This window comes from Megalopta genalis, chromosome 8 (assembly GCF_051020955.1).
Source record: "Megalopta genalis isolate 19385.01 chromosome 8, iyMegGena1_principal, whole genome shotgun sequence".
Taxonomy (NCBI): Eukaryota; Metazoa; Arthropoda; class Insecta; order Hymenoptera; family Halictidae; genus Megalopta; species Megalopta genalis.
Window position 1 is genome coordinate 8,159,764 of NC_135020.1, and position 27,123 is coordinate 8,186,886.

The 27,123-nt window shown below is 37.3% G+C and overlaps 1 protein-coding gene across 10 annotated transcripts in view; it reads right to left on the reverse strand.

The window, feature by feature from the left end:
- The window catches only part of usp (retinoid X receptor ultraspiracle), a 128,733-nt gene that overhangs the window by 63,950 nt on the left and 37,660 nt on the right, over positions 1-27,123 (reverse strand). For 2 of the 10 annotated variants that reach the window (XM_033467470.2, XM_033467463.2), the window contains exons 1-2: positions 24,131-24,275; positions 11,278-11,606 (exon numbers count right to left, since the gene is read on the reverse strand). The exons of 1 other annotated variant lie outside the window; for it this stretch is intronic. In XM_033467470.2, coding sequence (XP_033323361.1) covers positions 11,278-11,362 — 85 coding nt within the window. In that variant the 5' untranslated portion in view covers positions 11,363-11,606; positions 24,131-24,275. Of the gene's footprint in view, positions 1-11,277; positions 11,728-22,520; positions 22,775-22,927; positions 23,064-23,337; positions 23,557-24,130; positions 24,277-27,123 lie in introns of those variants that run through there. 7 more of the 10 variants (XM_076524336.1, XM_076524335.1, XM_033467466.2 and 4 more) reach the window with 7 other exon arrangements.

The following is a 27,123-nucleotide window of genomic DNA, read 5'->3' on the forward strand; positions in this document are numbered from 1 at the left end:
GCATACATCGTTCACCAATACTCGTTCACTTGATTATACAGGCCACAGGTATTTGCGATAACTATCGATAATTATCGCTCGGTCGCCGGATAAATTGCAATGCGTACCAGTTTATGGATTCGCGATGAAATCAAAGCGGAAAGTAAGAAGCAGAACGAGCGTCGGTCTCGAGGCATAGTTTCTCTCATCTTCTCGCGTTTCCCCTTCTTCGTTCGCCAACAGACGACGCTAACAAACTTAGTCAACGAACGTCAACGAGCTTGCGTAACAACGATGAACGTCCGCTCGTTCGAAGGTAAGAAGGTCGTTAATCACGAGCCACGGCCGACCTTTCGCCGGTGGAACGGTTAAGGACAAAAGTTTCGATTGTCTCGGGACCGGAGATCATTGTTCTCCGCTATGTCGCGGATTTCCCTTTCGGGGATCGATCGTTGGATCGCCGATAGATCGTGGATCCTTAAGCAAAATCCACATTTTCTGCTCCAACTGTCGCAAGAATTTTTTCATTGATTGCAGCAACTGTACATTATATATTATTAATATTATTTACTAACATTTGAGCAACTCAAGCTGATTTGCTTTATAACATTACTACGTTTACAATTTTAGTGAATTATAAATAAATGTAGACAAATGAAATATAAATATAGTATATGCAAATATTGTATAAATAAATTAAATAAATCTGGTTTAACTAGCAAAGGCTGCGGTTATATATAATATCATTAAATATATAAAAATATATAACATATTATGTCTCAGTCAGATTCAAATTTGATATAAATACACAAAAATGTCTAATTGTTTGAAATCATAGTGTTGAATTAAACGTAATCAAATCTATTGGAAAGTAAGACTTCTCAAGCACAAATGAAGCGACTGTCAAGAGAATATTCATCAAAGACATTTGTGCATGTGTTAAGTAGAATGGTCTTGCCAGGAGCAGACATTTTAGTCTTGCAGAGGATCTCGTGAACGTCAAACGCAATCTACATGAATAAATGCAAGATGTACTTTGTAAACGAATACAGGAGACTAATCCATCATTGGAAGATGAAGTCAAAGTTGAATGAAGAGTTGGCATGTCTTCAAGGATAAATTCTTTGAGAGACTTAGAGACGTGGATTATTTTAATTTCTCGTTATCTATATTCTACTCGGTTAAAATGGATGGAAGTTGAGCAAAATAAAGAAGCACATAGTTTTATATAATTAACATATCATATTAACATCTTAACACTAAGCCTATCGCGGTCAAAATGACGACCGTTTCCTTATTTTGCAATTCTGCAAAGTTTAAAGACTCTATCACGGAAAATGCTTGAATAAATAATAATACCTGGTCCAATAGTGTAATTTTTGCAGAATTGTAAAATAGGGAAACGGCCGTCATTTTGACCGCGGTAGATTTAATGTTAATAAAAGATTATTCATCTAGATAAGAAAACTGAAAATCGAACTTTCCCATACTTCAGCTTTTTAATGCTCCTTAAATATCACAATTAGCTATCGATCGTTACTTATTTTTCTTTTTCTTTGCTATAGTTTCGAAATCCTCGAACTTTCTTACACTTAACATACGGATACAATTATGCTTTTTTAGTTCCTTCGTTTCCTTAGAGAAAGTTTCATTGGACAAATAAATGACGACAGGAACTTTTGAATCTTGCAATATTGTATTGCAAATGTACAGGCGAATGTTGCACTCAATGCGAAATACATATCTCCTCAACTTGATTTATCCTAGTTCTTTCTACGACAAAATATTTTCATCGTTACATAAAAAGTGCAATGCAATTTAATATAGTCCACGTGATGTTTAATTTATGTTGTATCGAAAAATCAAATATTTATTCTGCACTACGTTTTCGATATTTATCTATAAAAGTATGAAGTTGGACACAGTTCATTTGCAATAAATTTACAGTGTTTCATAATATTATCACTAGACTGCGGATTTTATGCATTTAAGACGAAAGTGTATAAATATCAAATACAATATTATGGAAACCATACTTAGTGGCCTATAAAAGTGTTCGTACATTTTTTAAAACGCAATAACTTTTTCAAAACTGAACTCAATAACTTGAACTTTTTTTTAGATAATAGAGGGACTAGTCTACTAGACGATGACTAAAAAGCTTTCTTTTTTCATTGCTATTACTAGATTGCTATTACTTAGAATGAAAAGAAAAAATTAAAAACGTTGTAAACTTTTTTATTTGAGCCTATAACGAAAATTTAAAAAATGCTTTTCGTAGATATCGGTAACTAATATGCGTGTTGAAAGTTTTACCGAAATCAGTTAACCCAGATTCGAGCTGCAGGTATTGAACGATTTAAAAAAACTGCACATTTCTTACAGTTTTTGGATAAAATCGTGATAAAATTGCAATTTTTGCATTCTTTAATTTGTTGTAACTACTAACAACGTGAACTGATTCCGATAAAATTTTTATAATATAAGTTACCGAGATCTACGAAAGACATTTTTTAAATTTCCGTTATAGGCTCAAATAAAAAAATTAAAAACAAGAGATTTTTATTTTTTTGTCATTTCAAGTAATAGTAAAATTGAAAAAAAAAGATCATTTCAATCATCGTCTAATAGACTAGTCCTCGATCATCTCGATCATCTAAAAAAAATTCGAGTTATTTAATTCAGTTTTAAAATAGTTATTGCGTTTTAAAAGGTATACGAACACATTTGTGGGTCACTGTGTGTATAAAAGAATTTAATATCATCACACTACTTCAAAAACATAGCACCATATATTTATTTATTTCGAGACTTTGAATACAATCTATAACATGTGTTTGTTGTTAACTTATTTTAAATAGAAATAAAATTCTATTTTCCTATTATCGATATTTAGCTACTATAGAATAGACAAATCTAATCGTTGTAGCCACGAAACAAATCATAGGGCAGAGGGTCAATTTAGAAAATTCAATTTAGCGATCCATGGTTGAAGAGTTAAAATTTCTCGAAGTTCGGGAAGCTCCTGACGTTTCATGTCGTTATCATTAATCATACACGCGCGACGTTCTCGAGAGGGTGAATGATATCGTAATGTTCCGCGGAAGAAAGCATGGAAGCCGAAGAAAGACTCGATTTTAAGAAAAAAGACGTGTCCCTGGGCGCGTCGCATGCCGGACCTTGAAACTCGCAACAGCACTCGTGCAACTTCAGTCTGGCGAAGAGGGAACACAATACCGTCATCAATTGTTCGGTGACGTAACCGTTTACGAAGTGTTTAGACTGGCGGCGCGTGGGGATTTCTGGCGTGGATTGTTGCGCCGCCAAGACAATGCAAAGGCCGCGTGTACTTTCACGGTGAAACTCACCGGGCCGGGACCCGGCCCGTTTCGAACACGGCTACGTGATCGAAACGTGCTTATTAGAGAGGGGCGATCATCGTACCGCTACGATTCCGTCTCCCGATGCATGCGTCCACGTAATAGACACATCTAATCGGTCAGTAGCCACGTCGCCGATGCCTGGCAACGTGACTGCCATCCACGATCGCTTCCTGTAACGCCGGCTTCGATGCCATTGTCGATGGAAGACGCCAGTCTATTGCATCGGGTGTACCAATCGCTTTGTTTTCGATCGAGAGGCATCTCGTGAGATTGTCGTTCGACGATAATTAGACTGCGGAACTTTGTGCGAAATGCTGATCACTGTAAGGACGGTAGATTCAATAAACATTCAGTTTTTCTGTTGGAAATTTTAACACGTTAACCCTTGCCCGATAATATCATGTTAGACACGTTACGGAGATTTGGAACATGATCCACTAAATATAGATTTTTATTTATTTATTTATCTACTTATTTATTTATCTACCTATTTATTTATCTACCTATTTATTTATCTATCTATTTATTTATCTATCTATTTATTTATCTATCTATTTATTTATCTATCTATTTATTTATCTATTTATTTATCTATTTAAATATCTATCTATCTATCTATCGATTAATCTATTTATTTATCTATCTACTTATTTATTTATAAACAGGTTAAACCCTTTGGTATAATGGAATATAGATAAAAGAATTTATATGGGACCACTGTAGATCCGCCGAATATACATATTTATATTAAGAAATATTCTCTTGTGGCTATTGAAATGACCATGGAATACTATTCGAAGCATCAAATAACGTCTCATTGATATTCAAGATGTAATTAAATGGAACCTTGGTTAAATATCAGGATAACAGTTGAAACCATTTAAAACATTGCATTCTTTTATTTCATTTATCTATGAATTTAAAAAATGTAATTTTTCTTATTCGATAAATATGAACTGAACTATGCCCGAAAACAAACGAAAGGCACAGTAATTAATCAGCTCACAGTAACCGGCATCATTACCCTAAATCCTCCTTTTAGAAAACCATACGTACCGGGAGAACGAAGGGCGTGGCAAAGAGGATAGAAATGGGCGTGGCATCTGGAGCGCGATGGTAGGGATAACCCAGTAACCTTGAGCCGAATATTTCCCAACGATTCAATGGAAATGCACGATTCACAGTCGTTAATCCACTTTTTCTCCAGAACGGCAATAAAACACGTGCTACATTTCGAGGAGTTTGTTAAATGGTCGCGTCGCCTCGCGTCGCGTGGCATGTGATCGCGCGCATTAATCAACCGCCACGGAGGACTCATTAAACGCGTTAGCTCGCGCGCGTGTACCAGTTCGATTATCTAAGCTCGCTTTCATCGCGTTCCACCGTCGGATTCAATGCGAATGTATGAGCGGAGGAAATCGGCGCGGTGCCGCCGCTCTCAGATCAGTTTCGGAGATAAGTTCTCGCGCTCGGACGATTTCGAAACGATGGAATCCGATTCACAGGCCTTTTGTATTAGAAATCTGCCGGCAACGTTTCATTCATAGACTGTCGAGTTGGCTAGCCTCGAAACCGAGTCAGGCTTCGGCATTATCCAAATGAATTATTTAAAATATGATCATTGAAACAATATATTATCCAATATTTAATGTACCCACTTTAATACACGATTTCAATATATAATTTTAATTTTAATACATAATTCCAATAAAATTATAATTTTAATACATAATCCCAATAAAATTATAATTTTAATACATAATTCCAATAAAATTATAATTTTAATACATAATTCCAATAAAATTATAATTTTAATACATAATATAATTATAATTTTAATACATCATTTTATACTAAGTTTGTTATTTGCCTCTTCAATTTTATTCAATCGATCTGGAGGATAGCCTTCATCAAATTTAACACTAGCCTATTTATTTTTAAATATCCTGCATTCACTCCAGACGTGCGTTGCATCAGCTTCGTGTTTGACGCATCCGAAGGATTTTCTAAAATTGTCAATTTTACGTTTCTCAATATGCTTCTTCATTATGGCTGAATAAAATTGCATATGTTACCAGAAAGAAAATATTTTGTTCGTATCTACTTATCTAATCTGAAAACTTATTAATTATAGAATCTATTTTGATGTTTATCTTAAAATAAATTATACCAATTTGAATAAATATTGAGAAAGAATTTAAAGATATCTATAAGGTATAAATAACAAAATTAATTTTGTTTACCTTTTGCGTCAAGGTTTATTAAGAGTATACAATTTTATTAATCTCGACAATAAAAAGAGTTAATTGCCATATCATTTTCGATTCTCTATTAAAGTGAACGACGTCAATTCCATGTAATTGTATTCCAATAAAAAGCTGCAATTTCATCTGCATTCAAATAAATAATGAAAATCCGGCAATTTTGGTCAGCGCGGCGCTAGGCTCGCCGGGAACGAATTAACGGAAAATCGCGTTTATTTTTAACATCGTCGTTAATCTTGTTCGATCGGCGGACAGTTTTCCCGGAAAACACGGCAGCCGGGCTCGCTAATTAAACTCGCGTCTGGCCGGCGGAGAACGCGTGGTTGCGCAAAAGCGTGGCCGAGCGACGCCCACGCGGCTCGGCTGGAAGGTGCGCGAGCCTAATCTAATGCGGGACAGAGGTGTGCAGAGCGCGACAACGGTGAGGCTGGCTGCGCTTCACGGCTGGTTCGCATCGGTGCCAAGGTTGCGTTCGTGCTGGTATACGGATTAACTGAGCCAACGTTGAGTGTTCTGGAGTCTGCCGCGATCCTCGTAGCCAACATGCACGAGCACATGGCCGAGTACACATGGAAACTCGATTCGGCCGTTCTGGTTTCCTGCCGGCGGACTATGCTACTCGATCAAACAAGAATCAGCTGTTACATGGGAAATGACAATCTCGCTTCCTATTTGCCCTGCGATCCTATCCGGTGAATATTGAAATCCTTTGATGTACGCGACGTCGCAACCGGTATATAACCACGTTGGTGGTCGCACTGCGCGTTTAACACTTTGAGCGCGGCGTCTTCTGGTAATAGAAAACCAAATTATTGGGTTGTTCGGAAAGAAACATCGTTCTTCAACAAAATTTCGTTTTCCAAGGGTGTTAGAAGAACAGCTGATTCAATATTTTGCCAATAAAATACAGGATTTCTGGAAACATAAGATTACAAAATCGCCAGAAAAATGTCAAGAAATTAAAGAATAATATATCTTTAAATAATATTTACTCTTAACATTTTGTTCGGAAAGTAGTTTCGTTCTTTCACGAGGTAATGAGAAATAATTTTTTTAATGTTCAGAGTAAACATTATTTAATGATGTATATTGTTTTACAACTTTGTCATATTTTTCTGGTGGTTTTGAAATCTCGTGCTCTTAGAAGTTCTGTCTTTTATTTAAAAAAATATCAAATCAAGTGCTTTTCGAACAACACAATACTTGTCTAGATTTGGGAATATATTGTTTGTAGCTAATATGACGACGTTAAACGATTTCCATGAAATTTTCAGCACACAAGTTACCGAGAGCTATTTAAAGAAAGATAAAACGCATCATTTCTTGATTCCGAACAATTGCTATTTTTGCAAAAACTTGTTTAGACTCTGCCTGGTAAACTAGCCCCTCGAACATCTTGAAAAGATTCATCTCATTTTATGCAATTTTTAAACAGTTATTCCATTTTTAAAACTGTTCAAATAGATTAGCGAGTAACCGTAAACGTTATTCAAGAAATCTCTGAAAATCTGAATAAATACCATCTTGATATGTTTATAAAATGACGTAAGACAGACCGTTTTAAAGCTCTCTAGAAGTACCATTATCGATGGTGCAATAAAAATACTTTAATAAGTAACTGTAAATAATACAGAAAAAATCTTCTGAAAATCTGAATATGTACCATCGCGTTATGTTTCCAAAAAAAACTGTTAAAACAGTCGCTTTTAAAACTCTGAACATTTAATATGAAATATCTATAGAAATACAATACATATAATATCTCTGAAAATCTGAACATTGCTATATTTCCAAAATAATGTAAAACAGTCAGTTTTGAAGCTCCCTGCATCAAATATTAAATACCTTTATCTACGCCGTTATCGATTTCAGCAGTCTAAATGTTTCAAACGTTTGGGATTCCATTCTATTTGCACAGTAGTCGATCCTATCCGATGCCAGTGCTGAAAATCGTGTAGATAAGAATAATCGTTAGCCGGGGCTATAATAAGACGCCAATCCGCGAAAACAGTCTGGAAAGATCTGTTGAGGGTAAGTCGAAGATCCGCGAATCGGAAACCACGAAAAGGAAACGAGATTGCTGGCGGATAATCGGGAAATTTCCAGCACGGAGCCAGCTAGTCGGTGTAATTACCTACACCGGTGAAAAAGAAGAGAAGGTGGAAACAGAACGATGCAAACGCGTTTGCGTGAGGGCCGCGTGTTGCTCGGCAATAGGGGCACGCGATAACGCTTCGAAAAAACGCTCGTAAATTGCGGCTAGCGGGCGCAGATAACAAAGCGCATTGGCGTGACCTTCTACCAGCTAGTCGCTTTTGAAGCTGCGACTGATAACGTGTACAAGCGCGCATGCGTCCCGCTCGCAAATTACACCATTCAGGTTTCAATAGCCGACCTTCACCCTACGAGCATCGGAACAACGCCGCGAGACAGCTTTCCTACGTCACCGCTCAAACAATCCCGTACGAAGTGTCGAACTAACGAGGAACACTGGTCGATTTGCAATTAAGTCGCACAGAGTTTGGCAAAATTTTATTCGGACGACGGACAAGAGGTAAGGATTTACGAATAAAATTGTATTCGGTATTATCGCGAAGAAACATCGAATCGAATAAAAATTGATCTAGAGAAAACAATTTATTCGAATAAGATTTTATTCGAATAAAAATTCATTTCAATAAAAAGTTGCTTGTTACTCTCTAATTAGAATTTATTTGTGTTAATTTAAAAAATAATCGATTTAAATAAAAATTATGGAGTATAACGATTTTCTATAGATTATTGATTAATTTCTTCCATATTGATTTTTTTTCAACTGCTGTATCGGAAAGTTTGTTACTTGTAGGTAGATCGATCATTGATACATATAAATAATCTCTCTTCGGATGCAAAAGGTTGAATTCGTATTTACAATACATATATATGTATGCTCAAAAAATTACGTTAGAAAAATCGGTCGTTAATTATTGATATTATTAAACTAATAATTTTACAATCTGTATCCAAATAATTTATTCGAATAAGAAATGGAGCATTATTCAAATAACTAAATGAATAATTGTACTATGAATAATTGTACGAATAAAATATTCCAATAAAAAGAATTCATTCAAATAATTGTTATTAATTTCCCGTATCTCTGTAATACTATACAATTTTCCTAATGTATACTTTTGTGACGTACGCAAATATTTCTGTACGATTTTATCATCAATTATAGTGTTTATTTGTACGGGAGGGAAACATCTCAAGACGTAAGCACTGTACTGTATCACCTGTGCCAAGGGCGCTAAATCTAGCCTAGATACTTCTTGTAAAAATCTGAAGATTAAAAGATTTATATAATTCAAAGCGATTAAATGATATAATAATATTATAAAAGCTTCGATAAGAATATTGTTTTATTGTTTCATGCTGTATGTAATAAATCCATAAAATCGGCAATTGCTTCGCAGAATAATTGCCTTTGGAACTGTTAAAAATTGCTGAATCGCTTTGTTATCGCATAAAAGCTAGACTCAAGACACCCTCTAGACTCAAATGGCGATTCTGCGTGGCAACTAAGAATTATCACAGTTGTGTACATCGTGCACAACGATGAAGGTTTTAATTTAGATACAGTGACTCGAGCATTAATATTCAAACATCTATTAAAACAGAGTAACGTTTCTTCAAATTGAACGAAATCGCTTGAATTTGTTGGACATGCTAGAGGAACTTGTTATTTGAAATGACAAAACAAATATAAAAAAAACTCTCGTTTTTTAACTTTTTTATCTGATTCTATGTATAACGAAAATTTAAAAAATGCGTAGAAAACTCATATGTAAGCTGTAAATTTCATCGAAATCAGTTAACGTATAGAGTGAATCTGCAGGCGTTGAAAATTGCAAAAATCTGCAAATTTTTTAGTCGTCTTTAATTGTTTTAACTTTAACTGTTCGTGACTCTGGCCCATTCTGGGTCAGAAAACCTAGAAGAGGCAGTGACTGTCGCGACAATCATCCATCCAGGTAAATCGTCCAGAAACTCGATCCTCTAATTACCTGGTGGTGAGCGAAGAGACTGTGGCGGTGTTGTGTTTCGAATTAGCACACCCACACGTTACGGTAGAATTACAGCGAAGATAGTTCTGAGGACTGTGAATAGATAAGACGGGACCTTGGGATGCCCGCTAATTGACTGTCTAGCACCGCTATGCTAATTGTTCACGCGTTTCGGTCTCGTTCATGTATTCTGCGGTGAGTTGAAATACGTTATACGCAACGTAATTCCTAGCCGGTATCGATTTTAATCAGCAAGGACGCTCATATAAGCCGTAATTATGGATACGCTCGCCGAGCGACACGATTATCGTCGCGCACAATTTACTTAGCGCTCTTGTGACAGACGTGCAAACACCGCCAAGACGTTCTTGAATTTCATTTTTCACCTTCCTGTTTGCGTAGCATCTCCTTAAGACTTTGCACTAACGATCACCCGGTGCATCGATTAATCCTACACTCAATTTACCTTTCGTTTATTCTTTTCTGTTTTCTGTGGCATTATTTGCTAAATAACTGTATAGAAAAGTGTTTTGCATTCCCTGAATACCTCGTAAATTTATTATTATTGTACCACGTTACTTCAACAAGCGTGAAATTGTTTTATAAGTGGACCTTTAAGTGGACTTTTATGCAAAATAAAAATTACGTACACTAATTAAGAGCTACACGGATATTCACTTGCTTTGTTACGAATTTTAATCGATTGAAAATAGTGGCAACGTTATTTTTAAATTGTTTAAATGTTTTCACTGTTTTGTATTAGGATAAGTCATTTTTGGCATAAATGTATAAAATCCGCAGTCTATTTAGAAGATTAACAAGAGATTTATTTAAACTTCTCGCCATATATTTCTTTTTTATAATCTGAGCTTCAAAAAAGGAATTGATTAAATCGTTTCTTTGGATAGAATTTTCATAATTTCAACAATTTGAAAACAAATAATGCGAGACCGGTGATATTGGCCGACATGGCAGGTTTGTTGTCAAAAACTGCGAGAGAAACCGGTGAATACAAGAAAGGGAAGATTTTGATATCGAAAGTAACGCAATTGGAAAATGTGCACTTGGCTTATTATTAGACAGCGATTCATTATGCAAACTCTCGTTTCCATACGTCACTTTACAGGAATTAGAATTAATGTGACGTTTCCTATGTCAATTAAAAGATAACATTCTAAGAATAAAATAAAATTGCTATTAGACCTTATACGTTCTCTTGGATTTGAATATGCCATATGCACATATGCCATAAATGCATGAAGAGTGTACACAGTCTATTTACCACACTTGCAAACATTATGCGATCCATTTAAACTCATCTTTTGCGACTCATCTTTTTCCACGAACGGCGTTTTCGAATTATTAATAAAAGAAAGATATGACTCGTCGCATATCATCAACGATAAAGTGACTCTTATGAATCTGATTATGAATGTAAATTGTAGTGCAACAGATCGGCAAAATAAATGAAACTGGATAGTCGAGGAACAATATTTATAATCTTGTTCCAAATGAACCCGGTAAATTTCGCTGGAAGTAAAATGGCTACGAATGTTGACAGGAAACGTCGAATCGAAGTATTGTAAGCGAAAATGAAATACATACAAGTGTTGCCTCGCGACCAGTGCTGGGCCTGAGTCCCCTGGATGATGGCGGTAACCGACATCATCGGCTTCTCCTTCTTCATCATCCTGGCAGTCTTGATATTTCTCTGTTCGCTCGTCACTTTTACTCCTCTGGCAGCGCGAACCGTTCACAAACGGGTAGCACACGCACGTTCAAGCGGACCGCGAGCGACACTCTCGTCGCGTCATTTCGAAAATGGAAAACGAACGACCGGTCGGCTTTCCGGGTCTCTTCTACGCACCTTTTGGTATCGATTTGGTATCGTTCACTGCGCCTCTCTTTGGTCGTTTCGTTGATTCCTGATTTCTCTATGATTGCCAACAAGCCTCTAATTTAGATCAATTTTTGCACAAAGTGAATCGGAAATTGTAACGCGATGAAAACGAAGATGACTTTACATGGCGATACAGCGGAACCTCGAGTTAAACGCTGGTGTTCGGATAACAGAACTGTTATTTAACCCTTTCAACTTTATTTGTGTTACGTACAGGGTGTCCCAAAATTATGGTTCTTCCGGGAAATGAGGGATTCCTGAGGCCATTTGAAGTAACTTCTTCCTTAGAGAAAATGCAATTGGCGGCTTTGTTTACGAATAATTAACGAAAAACACTGATCAATGAGAGATCGCGTACGGCTTATGTCGCACTCTCGCGACCACTGCCGCTGTGTCAGACGGCCAGTGCGACACGACATTGGCCGCACGGACGAAGCGCCGGCCGCACTCGCTCTCCGATTGGTCAGGATTTTTCGTTAATAACTCGTAAAAAAAGCCGCGGATTGCATTTTCGCTAAGGAGAAAGTTATTTCAAATTACCTCAGAAATCTCTCATTTCCCAGAAATACCATAATTTTGGGACATCCTGTATAAACTTTGTATCTACTTACAGTACAATTGTAAAATTTTTATTAATACAAGATATATTACTTTTTTATATTCATATTAATTTTTAATATCAATATAAAAATAATATATCTTATATTAATATTCTATTATTTATATTAATTTTGAATGCGAATATAAAAATAATATACGCAATAGACATTTCTTCTACCACATCTTCTCATTCCATTATCACTTTAACTGACGCGCTAATCCTATATGGGCGACAGAATAATATGATCAGATATGAAAAGTTATTTTTGCACTAATCAAAAGAGCATATCTACGTAATTTTACTGTAATCTGCAGATTGTAAACCTTTAGAATTCAAAATGAATTGATGAGTTGACTTTTTCAATTTTTATTTTATTAAGTACTATACAAATGATGAATTAAATGTTGAATGATTTGTTCCAAAAATAGTATTGTATTTAAATCGCATTAGATCGATCTATTTACATATCAAACGAATAACAATTTGGATAACATTAAATTCGGATATCAAAGGTTCGAAAATCGCGGTTCTACTGTATTAATTTGTCCGACATGAAATGTCGAATTTCTTATCACTCGCGAAATTAGTCATATTTTATTGATTTGTCTGAGACACGTAAATGTAAGTGCATATTTAATCAATATAATGTTCACTTAAATAACAATGACACGATTAGCAGAAAGAAAAATGTGGAATGGAATTTCATTAGCCAAGAATTTGTTTTCGAAACGACCGAAATTGAAAATTCGTCGAATACGTACTCTAGATGTATAAGTTATTTCATAAATATACTGTATTGATAAAAAAATAACATATTTTATTCGAATAAAGAATAATTGATATATTCTCCAGATTTATTCGCAAATAAGGAACAACGATTTTATTCGAAAATAAATTATTCGTTATTTACGAATAACTTCGTTTAATACTCGAATAATTTATTCGAAACGTGATTCGAATAATTTATTCGAAAAAATTATTCGAATAAAATTTTAATTGCATAATGCCCAACTCTGGCTGATAACAAGTTTACTACTCGGATGTTACGAATTCAATTTTAGCGGTGCTGTTTGTTTCGCGTAAAATACGAAATTAGCTGGAAACGTTCCCTCTCGGCGAGATTTAAAGAGGAAAGATTGCATCGTAAATCAGCCAACCAGTTAAGGGTTAATTGAAGGTTCCCGATATTTTTTCTGGGACACTTCGGCGCATAAAAAGTTGTTACCGAGAGTATCGTATTCGAGGCGAAGGTTCTAAAGGCACGATAAAGTAAACGTTAACGATTCCCGGTTCTCGAGGGAGTTGGATCGAAATGCGTCCAGAAACCGAGGATGCAGAGTCGAAAGAAAGGGATGCGGAGCCGGTTATATCGGAGATCAAACGAATTTCGCGACGAACGGTGACTGGCCGCAATATTTTATCGGTTTTTACGCGTCGCGGGGCTGCCGAAGAAAAGCCCAAGTTATCTGCGGGGAGTTCGCCCCAAAATTCGTGGGAGGAACAGCGCGTGTCCCCGGAGGATCGCGAAGTTATCGAGACCAGACCTCGAAGATGAATGCGCTAGGATCGCCGGATGACAGACCCAAGAATGTTTCCTAAAACGAGGCCGCCGGAATCGGCAAAAAACTGACACAAGATGTTACGAGATTGTTTGTGGATGCAAATTCGTAGACGGGCATTATTTGAATAAAATATTTGAAAAACGAATAATTCAGGCATGTACCGTTTCATCATCGATGACGTCTTGAAACAAGGTACGGCATATTTTATTTAAAACAGGGTAACAAATAATCGTGGGAAATAATGGATTATTTTATATACTTTATTATTTCGATTTTACGAGTAAGAGTTGAAAAATAATATGATTTTGTACTTCGTTCGAATATATTTCCAATTTTAAATACTTTACTTGGATGATAGAAATAATTTGATACGAGATATTTATATTTAAATAAATCTAGCAGTGCAGTAAATGAAGAAATTAACGGTGTTAACGTAATGGAAATACAGTGTTTGAGATTCTATTTGAAAACAGTATATAATAAATAATAAATAAAATGAAAAGTTATTCCAACTGAATATGACAAGATAATGTATTATTTTAACGAATATTTTACAAACAATTTATTTGAATAACGCACAAGCCTGTCTTTTAAAAATTCGTTCGTTTATTTGAACAATATTTCATTTCGTAGCAGAATATAATAATTTATTCCACAAATAACTTATTGAACAAACTCTGATAGAAATGAACGAATCGAGAAAATTACAAAGTAGTAGCAACAACGCATTATTTCGAATGATTATTTTTATCCTTAGTTTAAATAACATTTTGCCATACCGTAAATTCACCACTCGCGTTAATTGACATTTCGAATTGTAAATATCCCGATTTTTAATTTCACTTCAGCTGCGCTCAGCATCGAACGACGACCAACAATTTCGTGCAAAGTCAACCAACATCGGAAATGTCAAAATAACAGCAGTACTTTTCATTAAGGTATCACGAATTTTTAATAACAGTTAAAGATATTTTTAATAGCAGTTAGAAATATTTTTAATAGCATTTCCATTCAACAACTTTTAATAATTTTTAATAACAGTTTAATCTCTGCCAGCTTCTAAACAACGCGACTTTCAACGAATTTCAATAAATACTGTGCGACAAACTGCACTCGATTTCCGAGAAAATTTCAGTTCGATGTTCGACTGCACACGACTAACCGATTCAACTTATTACGTGCGCGAGTACCCGAGCAATCTTCCCGGCACTAATTTATTCAGAAACGAAGCATCGTACGGAGAAATGTCCCTGCATGCTTTCGACTCATTTCTTCATGTAGATTCCGACCTTCCTCGGATCGTGCCGGCAGCCTTGCGGTGTTCCGTGCATTTATTCCGAGCCGTATTGACGCAATCGTGTAACTCGCGTGCTCGATATACCTCTCCGTAAAAATGACAGAAAAACCCGGCGATGAAAGAATCGCAATAGGTTCGCCGGCAATTTCCTCCTGAGAGAAGAAACTGCAAGTTAACTGGAATGTCTGCATTGGTAGTTACGGGGAGCAGCGACCTTGACCACAGGCGTGTAGGCAGAAAATGCGATTGCCTTGCCTGAGCGACGACGGAATGGAACGGGACGGGACGGGACGGCAGAGAAACAATGCTTACGTAACGCGAGCAATTATGCAAAATGCAACTATGTCCACGTGCGTGTACCAGCCTCGGTGCATCTCCTATTCTCCGACCGTCGGCGTCGCGTGTATCCGTCTGACGATTGCTCGGAACGCCACCGACCACGACAATGACAGTGTGTCACCCGTCCACGCCGCGAAACCCGAGAAATCGTTACGTAAAACCTGCTTTCTAATCGGCTAGCAGGGAACGTCGTCGGGAGCACCACAAAGAGGACGATTTTTCGAAAAAAAAAATAGGGCGAGAATCAGTCGGATAGCTTGATCCCGATGCATCTAACCCTATCTTCCTTGATCCGTAAAATAAAACTGCAATAATATTGTAAATATTGAAACATATACAGGGTGCTCCAAAAATGTCACGTAATCTGGAAATGGGGGTTCCCAAGGTCATTCGAAGTAACTTTTCCTTTACACAAATTTTCTCCGAAGCATCGTTAACGAGTAACGAAAAACGCTGATCAATAAGAAGCGAGCTCAGCTGGCGCGAGGTGGCCTGGCCAACGAGAGCACGAAGCCTAGTTTCGCTCATTGGCTCGCGCCAGCCGAGCTCGTCTCTCATTGGTCACCGTTTTTCGTTAATAACTCGTGAACAAAGCCGCGGATTGCATTTTCGCCAAGAAAAAAATTGCTTCTAATGACCTCAGGATGGCCTCATTTCCAGATTGCAAGACTTTTTTAGGACACCCTGTATAATGAGTTATGCTAAATAATTTAATACGGGATGTTTTATGTTTTTACGTTTATGTTGTCGAATTATTTATCTAGAACTGATCACAATAATTGAAACACGGTACAATTAGATCAGTGTGCAGAAATTGGCACACAGTAACTAGAACAGGCTCGGCAACTGATACGCGCAGTAATTAACTTTCCATCTTTTCAAGGGTCCAGTAACTCGTTCGAAAACTGTTCCGTAGATTTTGCCAAATATCTTGCGTTTTTTTTTATATGTTTAAATTTTGAAAAAATTCATACTCACATCAAAGACATCGATATATAATTAAATCGTTGCAAAGAAGTGCAAGATAGATAAAAATAACTATATTTAATTTTTCGAAAACTTTAGATGCGCGCTGCTACCTAACCATTCATTTCAATTTTCTAAGCAATATTGAACATGGTTATTTCGTTGAAGAGAAAAATTACTTTCCGAATGATTTCCAATAGTTAGATTGTTTCGTTTAAAATTAGAACGAACAGATCGACACTTAATTACACGTATTCGACAGCCATAAATCAAATTACACAATTATTTTCAATTTATAAAGTCCTCTTTTTTTAAAAAAAAAAATGTTACCCCATACTTAATGGTTATCAACCACTCTACGACGTCGGGAGCGTCGCGACGCTCTCGCGCAATTTCATTTCGTCTCCTTCCACCTGATCGATCCTGAGCCAGGGTCATCGATCATCCGGCCGGATTGATGCGATGGAAACACCATTTATTACGGCGATCCATCTTTGCAGATACGCTTGCAAAGTGGCAGAGCGCGGCTTCGCCTGCGTTGCCGGTCGGTTCACAGACGCGTTATTGGAATTTGGAGAAGAGAAGAACTTACAAGGAGACTTAATTGGTCGGCATCGATTGCGGTGTGCCTTTGCACGATGGTAGCGTACAAGGTCTCGATGATACATCGTTCACCGTTACAACGGCGTCGCTTGGATAGCGAGCCTTTTGGAAAACGATTCTGAATCAGTACACTGAATCGTTTTAATTTTGTGAGAACGTTCGATGTATTGACGCGACGAATAGAGCATGAATAGAGTGCTATTAACGCTTCAGCCGCGGCCAACGTGGAATTCGCGTAAATTTTACTGCAAAAGGTGTTACAGTTTCTTTTCAAAAAGATCCTAAAGAGAGTTGAACAGGGACGCGCAACTTAGGCTAGAATATCCCTTTAAAAACATAAACAATTTAACACAGCAATTAATATGTCGATCGTGATATTTCATATTGCACGATCACTGGATCTATATGTAGAGAATCCATGCTGCGGGCGCGTAAAGAGTTGGCGAACAATAGGACATCAAAAATGTTTAATTGCAAAAGAGATGTAAAGGATGCTGTAACAAAAGTGACGGAAGAAAGAAGGTGGCGATCCCCTGACAAACTCGGACGCGTCCCTTTTGAGGCCTACTGTATTTCCACCTGATCGGTTCTACAAGGTCATCGATCATCCAGTCGCCGAATCGACGCGCCGCGAGGGGAAAACACACCATTTCTAATGGCGATCAACGGTCCCGAGGTTGAAGTTCAAGGTTTATTCCCGAAGAGCTTGCAGTCAGACCTTGTCCATCGAGAAACACGAATCGATATATACCGGGCGGCCCCGCGAGTACGGCCGAGCGTGTTTATCCTTGAAAGTTCGACGGAACGATTTTCAGCAAACAGCCCGATGAAAATATGGCAACTTTAAACTGGTCAGAAGCTCTTTCCAAAGCAGAATCTTAGAAAAATAATGGATTTGAACGGAGATTAAGTATTGCTAACGAATTTGTTTTTCTTCTGTGTACTCTTCAACTACACACATTATTAGTTTGTAATCTAAAGGATAATTAGCTCGTATAATAATATTTACAGATTTTAAACGTATCGAATAGCATCGAATTATTCTTGGCATTAATATGCATCTCAGAAATAATTGCACGAGATGTGCATTTCATTCATAATCTCATATTTCAACGCTAAACCTACCGAGCCGGTCAAAATAATTGGTTTCACATTTGTTTATTTTGAAGTTGTTGAACGTGCAACAGTGTTTAACGAGTTCCGTGCCGCGTATGCCACTAATGGTACATGCTTACATGTTTACTTAATGCGCTAAAAAAATAGTTTATAACAAATTTAGAACTGAAGAATTAATCTGCACCACAAGAATGGGTCATAATAAGTTTGTTTCGTTGTTATATATATACGATAATTAATAATTGCATATAGTACATCAAGTTTTAGTAAAAACTTGGCACAGAACGTGTTAAAAGAATTAACCCTTTGCACTCGAACGTAATAGCAAATTGCTACATTATTTCTAAAAGAATTTTCACGTTATTAAAATTTTGATACATTGTCAAATAATAGAAGTAATAACTTACAGTATAAGTAAATTATACAACTTATAGTATAACTTATATTATTTTTATTTAAATTCTATTTCATATGTATCAAATAAAAACAATTGTACCAAATGAAAATACTGTAGGTTGGAACAAACGTCTTCTCGTGTTAAAATAGTCTCGAGTGCGAAGGGTTAATACTTTAAGGTACTTTTTCGTTGTCTACGAAAATACGAGTTTGCATTAACTTCCTTAATCCGTTTATGATAGCAGCTGCAGTTCTTATAAGTCACCGTCAGGTCAAGCTTAATACGTCCCCCGTCTGGTGAACAGATTAAGAAAGAACAGCGCCTGTATGTATATTTCTAGCAAAAATTGTCAAGAGAACGAATGTTGAGCGTTGGATCGCAAGGACGCGCAGAGACAAAGGAAAGTCTGCCGCTCATGATTTATTTATTCTAGAGCGACTGAACTCGATATGTTATTGTCATCCGCGGCACGAAAGTTAATCGATAACGCGCGCCTCACCCGTTATTCACCTCACGTGTTGTCCCGATGTGTACGCTGTTTCTCCGCTACTGGCCTCCGAGTTAGTACTGCGCAGTCAGACTCTGAATTTGACGTCCCATTAGTGAGACCCTACCGCCATTTTCTTATCGAACCGTTACGTTCGTTTAATTTCGAGTTTAATGTAAAAGCCGTTAAAAATTTTTAATATTAACTTTAAATGCCACGATACCTTTTTACGACTTGAAAATAATCCTTTGTACTCGGATGCCCCCCTTGAGGAGACATAATAAAATTGTTAGTAGTTATTAGTAATTTGTTTATTCAATAAGCGATGCCACGGAATTTTATGCAAACTCGCATTTTTGTAATTTTAAAACAGTTTGACCGTCACGACCATTGTTTTTTGTTATCGAACTTCAAAATGAATTTTTATTAAGATTTGTTAACCCCTCGGACGGCGGCCACATTTTTACAACTGTACCATTGACAATTGTTACAACAAGTCTGAGCTTTATTCAACAGTTCGTTAAAACATATTTTAGAAGATACTTCTCGCAGAGTTGCTAACCTTTCTGTTGTTCTTAATACAACAATGATTCGTTTTATCGAATTGTCGAAAAATGGAGTAATTAAGTGAACGATTTAAATACCCTCGGTCAAAATAACCCGGTAACCGTACTGCGAGGGTTAAGTAAATCAATCATTTGGTAGGTTACGAAAATCTGTTAGCAAATTACAAAAATAACTACTGTGATAAATATTGTAACGAGAATTTTTCTATTCGCGTATTTATACAAAAATTGTTCTAATTTTATGGACAGTCTTTTATGAATACTGGTAACTTCAAAATATACTATCGAATCGATTACTTGACCACTCGACACGTACAGTCAAATATAAACAAAGTCCCGTATTTGACATAGTTGCTCTATTTGCTCAGAATCAGCCAGGGGCGGCTCTTCGAACCCGTTCAGGGCCAAAAGTTCGACCATTTTTTGTGATCCTCCTTCGCTGCCGATGCACTATAGAGGATCTACGGAGCAGCAAAGGGTGAAACGAAACTCGTTTACCGGACGAGCACGAAACAGGAGCTCTGTATGCACGCGCGATCCAGAAGCTAACGAAAAAGTTGTCCGCTGCAATGGTGCAGCCGCAGCTCGGAGGTCGCACGGGACCTTAAATGCTGCGTAGAAGATTCAGAAGAGAGAAAGAGAGAAGAAAGGGTGGACGACACGAACTGCGCACTTTCGCAGTTAGGGGACGATGATTCATGAGCACACGCGAGCCAACCTGTCCGGCCGATAAATATGCGAGGCATTCGTTGCGGCGTTATAGAAAAATCCGACGGGAACCGAAACACTGGTTCGGTAATACTTATATCATCATCCCCGGGTGATACACGTGTCGATAATACATTATGTAAAAATATGTGCCCGAAATGTTTTATTTTTAAAGTTTCGCGGTTCGTCGAAACTAGTTTTTGTATGCACGGTGGTGTGTTATAGACTCGAAGTAACTGTTGCATTGTTACCGATATCTAAACAAAAACTTCAACAAAATATATTTTATATTTCTATAAAATATATTTGAAAAATATCTTAATATCAATATATCTTAATATCTTAATATAATATCTTTAAAGATATATAAAACATCTTCGAAATACATATTTCATATTTTGTCTATATTAGAAATAATATAAAATAGAAATATACGAGTATGATATTTTGTTAAGTTCTTTTTCAAATATACAGATAAACCGCTGTTCATGTTTTCGCTAGAACCAGCTAAAATATGGAATCTACTCTCGGAATGATATACAAGTAGAAACCCCGTTTATGCGAACATGTCGAGCAAGTTCGTGCAATAGGAACACATTAATTCCCCTCTTTAGCTGTACTTGTCAGTTTCGAGTTCATATGCTTGGAACCAAGCATGACCTTGCGTAGGGAAATGCAGTTCTGCTGTAACTCGGATACGAGGAAATAATAGACTCCATAAAATGTGACTAGAAACGGTTGAAATCGGTTGAATCGTAAGGATTGATCGGATAATAAATTGTTAAGCAGAAATATATAACAAACTATGAATGCATAAAGCAAAAATATTCTCGAAAGTGAAAGTCTGCTACGGCAAAACAAATTAGTTGATTACGAAAGTGGTAAAACTAGCTGGAAGTTATTTTTGCGTACGAATTCGTTTTTTGCGACGCGATAAGAAAAACGACTGTTACTTTTACAGAATAGATACATATATTTATCGCTTTATCTATTAGAAGTCTATTAATAGCATTTTCAACTGTTCTACTATATTGAGAGAAGACTAAACAATTTTTTTTCTACATTATAAGCCTAAACAAAGTTATTAGATAATGTTACTGGAGACGACACGTTGGTACACGATCGAAACAATTTAGTTAAGAAGTTTTTAACCGTGTAATCGTAGATTTTCGGAAATTATAAAATCATCGCCGGTAGATAATGTATAAAACATTATTTGTTCGAGGAATTGTATATAATAATCGAGCCTTCGTTTTAAAACTAATTTGTCATTGTAATGAGTGGAGAAAGAAACGTTCGTCAAAAACAACTCAAATAAATATGGATTCGTTTTTGTATACAATAGAACGTATTCCTGTATTTTATAAACTGTATTCAATTCGAAACTCCAATTGCTATGGAGCATTTGGAGGTCAAGAATTTCTAACAGAGCGACGTCGAATATCGAGCGAACAGTTCACCCGACACGTGAACACCAATGCCCGTAATAAGTGTAACGTGCCGCAACACGAGTCACTATCGCACAAGTCACGTTCGATTACGACACTGCCAATACACTTGGCGCGATCAATAATCTTTTAGCATCCACCGACACAAGAGTTACGCACACTTCTAAGTCCACGAGTGGAATTTTGTTTACATAGTTCTTGGCATTCGTGTCTCCTCCGTGAAAATCCATGATCTATCGATCGAAAAAGAAACTTGAGAACGCTACTGAAGTTTTCGACAATTAAAGCGAAGTGATTCTGATTCCGTCGGCCTCGGATCTAGGAAAGTTGACAACGCGAATGTATAATAAATGATAATGTTTGATAATAGATCATTTTTCTTTTTGCAACGATTTCAGAAGAATTTTTTAATCCTTCAGCTCTATGTGTGACGAGTATATTCTTCGTGATACGTGCCGTTTTGATTAACACTAACAAACTTACTGAGCATTTAAAGATGCCTGACATGTGATACTTTATATAAATTGTATAGTGAATTCAATTAGACATCCTATTATTCTTATTGTAATATGTGCTTGGTCTAAAAAGTTAATTTAACCATTTCCTACGAAAGTCGCCTTGTAATTTCAACAATTTTAAAACAAATAGTGTGGAACCGGGCATTTTAACCGACAAAATAGGTTTAGTGTAAAAGTTTTTCTCGAACGTACTATTTTGATCATAATTTTTGTGAAACGTACTATTTCGATTATAATTTTTGTGAAACGTACTATTCTGATTATAATTTTTATGAAACGTTTTCGTAAGTTCGAGACATTTTTAAGAACACACTGATGAGTAAATTTTTTGCGAACCTACTATTTTGGTTAAAGTATTCCCGAAATGTAGTGTTCTGATTACAAATTTTGTAAAACGTATTCGCAGGAATCAGACAATTCGGAACAACTTGCCGAAATTATTACACGCGTTGTGATCGATAAAATATGTCAGAAAAATTAGTCCGCATAGCTAACAGATTCACTCGAATATTATGATATATTAAACGTAACTTTTTGTCAGAATAAAGTCGAACTTCCCGTCCGAAAAAAACGAAGTCGTCGGCAGCCCCGCACTCGGAATTCGAAAATACGATCGTTTCGCGTGTGTGCGCGCGTGAACCGAATACCATTCGAACCCGATCACCGTGTAGACTCGCTCGGAAGCGACGAAGGCGAGCGTGTTTCGCGAACGACGCTCCCGGCTGTCCTTCTCGCAGGGAGACGCACCAGTTTGCACCTTGCTATGAAATACTGACGCGCGGAAATTTCCAACACGGTTCTCCCTAGATATTGTGCTCGGGCACGTGTCTCGGTACAGTCGATGCTAGAGAAATAGTAGAGCGAGCGAGAAGCCTCGACAACGGAAGTACCGTCGCGTCGGTCGAACGGATCTAGCGATTTTCCAACTTGGGAACTGTTCGTGCGGAAAACTCGGCGAGACCGCTTGCGGAAAAAATAAATTGTCACTTGTGCTGACGTATACGGTCGACGAGACCGCTATAACATAGCAGAAGTAAACACAGTTCCCTGCTAGGTTGGGACCTCGATGACCGAGAAACGGTTGTCGCCACGATTCACAACATTTCCACTTTTAGCTATTGTTTACGACTGATTTCGTCTCTGTAACGCACTGATACCTCCGAATGCACCAACGTCTCTGCAACTGTGGGCGCTGCAGCAGTTCCCGGAATTAATAGAATCAGCGGAGTCGCGTCGCCGTGGTGTTCATCACTGCACTTCGAACAAATTTTGAGGGCCGCGATTCGAGTCACTCGAGACCAGCTTCACTTTCAGTCTCATCGACTTCTCTATGCCGTGCTCGAACCTCGATGGAACGAACGCAGCGACTTTCTACGGAGCCTAGGGGGCTCGAACACTGTCTGCGCGAGTGCACTACGTTTTCAAAGATAGTCGTCGGTGGTAACACACAGCGGCACAAGTGCGTATCTGCACGGCGGAGGAAGCGGAGCGAAATTGTGATCGGATCGTAGACGAAATCAGCCGAAGTTCATGTCCGAACTTGCGTCACTTGTGGATCTTGACACCGGGGAAGAGCCACTGCATTGGTCTCCTTGACGCTGCACTATTTCTCTATCGCCGACTGCGCGCACCAAGTTTCGCCGATCCGGATTCGAGATCCACGGCGATCGGAACTGCGAACGGGACGTGGGGTCGATCACGTTTTTCTCGGTGAACATAGCACACGTGCACGACGATGGCGAAACACGCGGCCAGCACACTCGGACACGATCGAATGATCCGCGACGCGAATAAATCTCGGCGGACGAACGCGAAGACACCCGGGAGCGAGGGAAAACGAATCAACTAAACGGAATAGGAACGAGTGAGAAAGAGAAATGAAACAGAGAGTGTGAGAGTGTGTGTGTGTGAGAGAGAGAGAGAGAGAGAGTAACGCAGGCTGCGATATACCTCGCGCGCGTGTACCGTCGGTCCGACTCACTGACTCAATGACTGACTGACTGACTGACTCAATGACTGACTGACTGACTTGGAGATGCACGGCGCTAAAGGCAACTGAATGCCAGCCGGCCGGTCCGGCTCGTTGCATGTGAGCGTGCAGCCGGCTGGGAACTCGGGCGAGTGGGGCGGCAAGGGGTACAATGGACTCCGGGAGGGGATACAGTGGGGAAGGGACGACAGGAGGAGGGCGGCGGAGGATCAAGAGGTGGTGAAGGACGAGGAGGAGGCGATGGAGGACGAAAAGCTGGCGGCGGACTAGAACCGGGGTGGGGGGAAACTCGGGAAGGAGCGCGTCTCCGAGCTGGCCGGCCAGGAACGTCCGTCTCTACTTGCACTTTTCTTCGCAGGAAAATAAGCGAGCACAACCCTTTCGCTGTTTACCCCGTTGTTTACGTCCCAAGGACAAGAGGAATACAGTCGAAGTGTTTTCTGCTGTTTCTTCTGCCAGTGGATCCTCTCTAACTGCCAAACAAATAGGGTACTTCACGGTCGGGGACTTAACCCTTTTAGTGCCGGGCTACGATGTACGGGTTTTCAACTAAGATATCATCCAATTTGCAGGTTATATTCAACTTTTTCGAATCGAATTGATCCTTCGACAGGTCAGATTTAAGTTTTTTAAATTAAATTATTCTTTTATAGATCATCTCTTCAAATTGAGTTCATCCTTTGGCAGCTCGTAATCAAAGTTTTCAAATCAAATTCATCTTTTGCAGATCGTTTTCAATCGAATTCATCTTTTTGCTAGACCTATTCTCCATTTTTTTTAAAATAGAATTCATGCACAAATTGTTATAATTATTATATATGCATGTACATAAAATTATCATGATAGGAGAATCATTATAGACGCAGATATGATCACTACGAATAAATTACATACCTTTGAACTAAGAGGAAAAAATTTTTTTTAATTTTCTAAATGGTGAATTATTGTTTATTAAAAATGTAACATATATACATATTGTTATATGTTATTTGCTTAGTAATTTCGGATAATTTGAATTATTTATCCGTCAGTAGAAGAAAATGGCTACTATTTAGTCATAACTCGTTTCTGGAATTCGGTAACGGGTATATCCCTGTGGACTTTTATCTGAAACAGGTTTTATAAATTTTACCTTACACTAGATAAAAGAAATTAGTACTTATCAAAGCGAAATTTTGATTTCTGCTTTTCTCTTTATCTTATTAACAAAACAAGTGAAAACATTTATGTCGGCAATTACAGGTTTCCTTCAAAAAACCGTCATTTTGTAAATAATTAATATTTTCGAAATCGGCTTCAACAAGTATTAGTTTCCTGTGTCTATTTTAATGTAAAAATTAAAAAACTCTCTCTTGTTCGGTTTCAATTAAACTGAAGTCATTTTAATTTTTGCACTGTACAATGAGTGAAGCAAGGTAACTTAAACAAAGATACAACCACTAAATATCGATATTTTACATTTTGCTACAAAATTCCTGTGGGAAAGTATTGCATCATTAAATTATATATCCCATGATAATTTTAAACATTGAAAACTTCTGGTTAACACGGTATTATTTTCAAGATCAAGTTACTAGAGTATCGCATCGATAAAACGTCGAATTAATTTTGATGAGTGTGCATATTTCTCCAACAGATCAATCGAAGCAAAATACTACATTGCGCTCATGAATATTGAACGTGTACAGTAAACGAACATTTGCAATCGATATCTATTTTAATTTTCTGTTACAAGTTGCAAGATAAGGGCACGGGAGCATATTCGCAATTATATTAATATGAAAATATCATAGTTCGCATCTAACAGGCTCGACCAACTGCGATTTTTCGAAATCTGATTTTAGAAATGTTATTCGGTTTTAAAAAGGCATTGAAATAGTTTCGCGATCGACTGTACGCCTTTCGATTATAAATAACGCAGCTTTCTCGGATATTCCGTAGTCGAGAAATTGAATTGGTGGTAAAATGATCTTTCAGCTGTATACTAAACTACTCGTTGCGACTTTCGTGGTATATCTGAGTCACGAATGCACTGCGATCGTTTTTAGACTTTGATTTATGAATCGGTCAGATCTCATGTTTTACACATTCCTTTTACTACTGCTATTATTATGTTACCGGCTATTGCAGTGGTTCGCGATGCATAACGTTTATGATGTTTAAATAATCTTAAAAGTACTTATTCATTAATTTCAAAGCCAACGTTAAAGTGCATAATGCAAGAATAAAAGAAATTTTTCAATAATATATATATATAATATATTATAATATAATTATTATTTTCTTTTTATACTGTAAAATAATCATGCAATGCACATAAATAAAAATACAAAATCTTTTATTTTTTAATTCCTATAAAATTTCACAGCAATATAATGATCTTTTTTTCAATTCAACATTGTATAGCAAAATCACAATCTTTAAAACTATTTCTTCGAATTGCTGGTAAATATATGTATATCAGAAAAATCTTCCAAGTGTAAAGGGTTAACTAAATCACATTTTTTTAAAGATTGCTATATGGATAATTCTTGTAATTTTTGCCTCATCTGTTCAACGAAGTCATTGTTCTGATAATGTGACTTTTATGGACACTAGCGTGGCAATCCCAACGTGTTAATTTACACAATTCGTTAGAACAATATTATTAACACAGTCGTTACTTCTAATTCGATTTGTGCAGACACGACGTCGTATCGAATCGAAGTATCGGAAATCCAACTTGATTTCCGTCGGACAGTCTCCGAAACAAACGACTGCCGGCGAATGCGTTATCCCATGAGCACGTTTGCGAAATATAGGTCACCGATCGGTAGTCGTGAAAGCCGAAGCTGTATTCGAAAGGGATCGAAGCTTTTCGTTCGTGTGCACTACGAGTTATACATATACATCAAGTTGCGTCCTTGCAAACGTTTGTAAACTGTTCCCAAACGTTCGCAAACTGCTCGGAAAC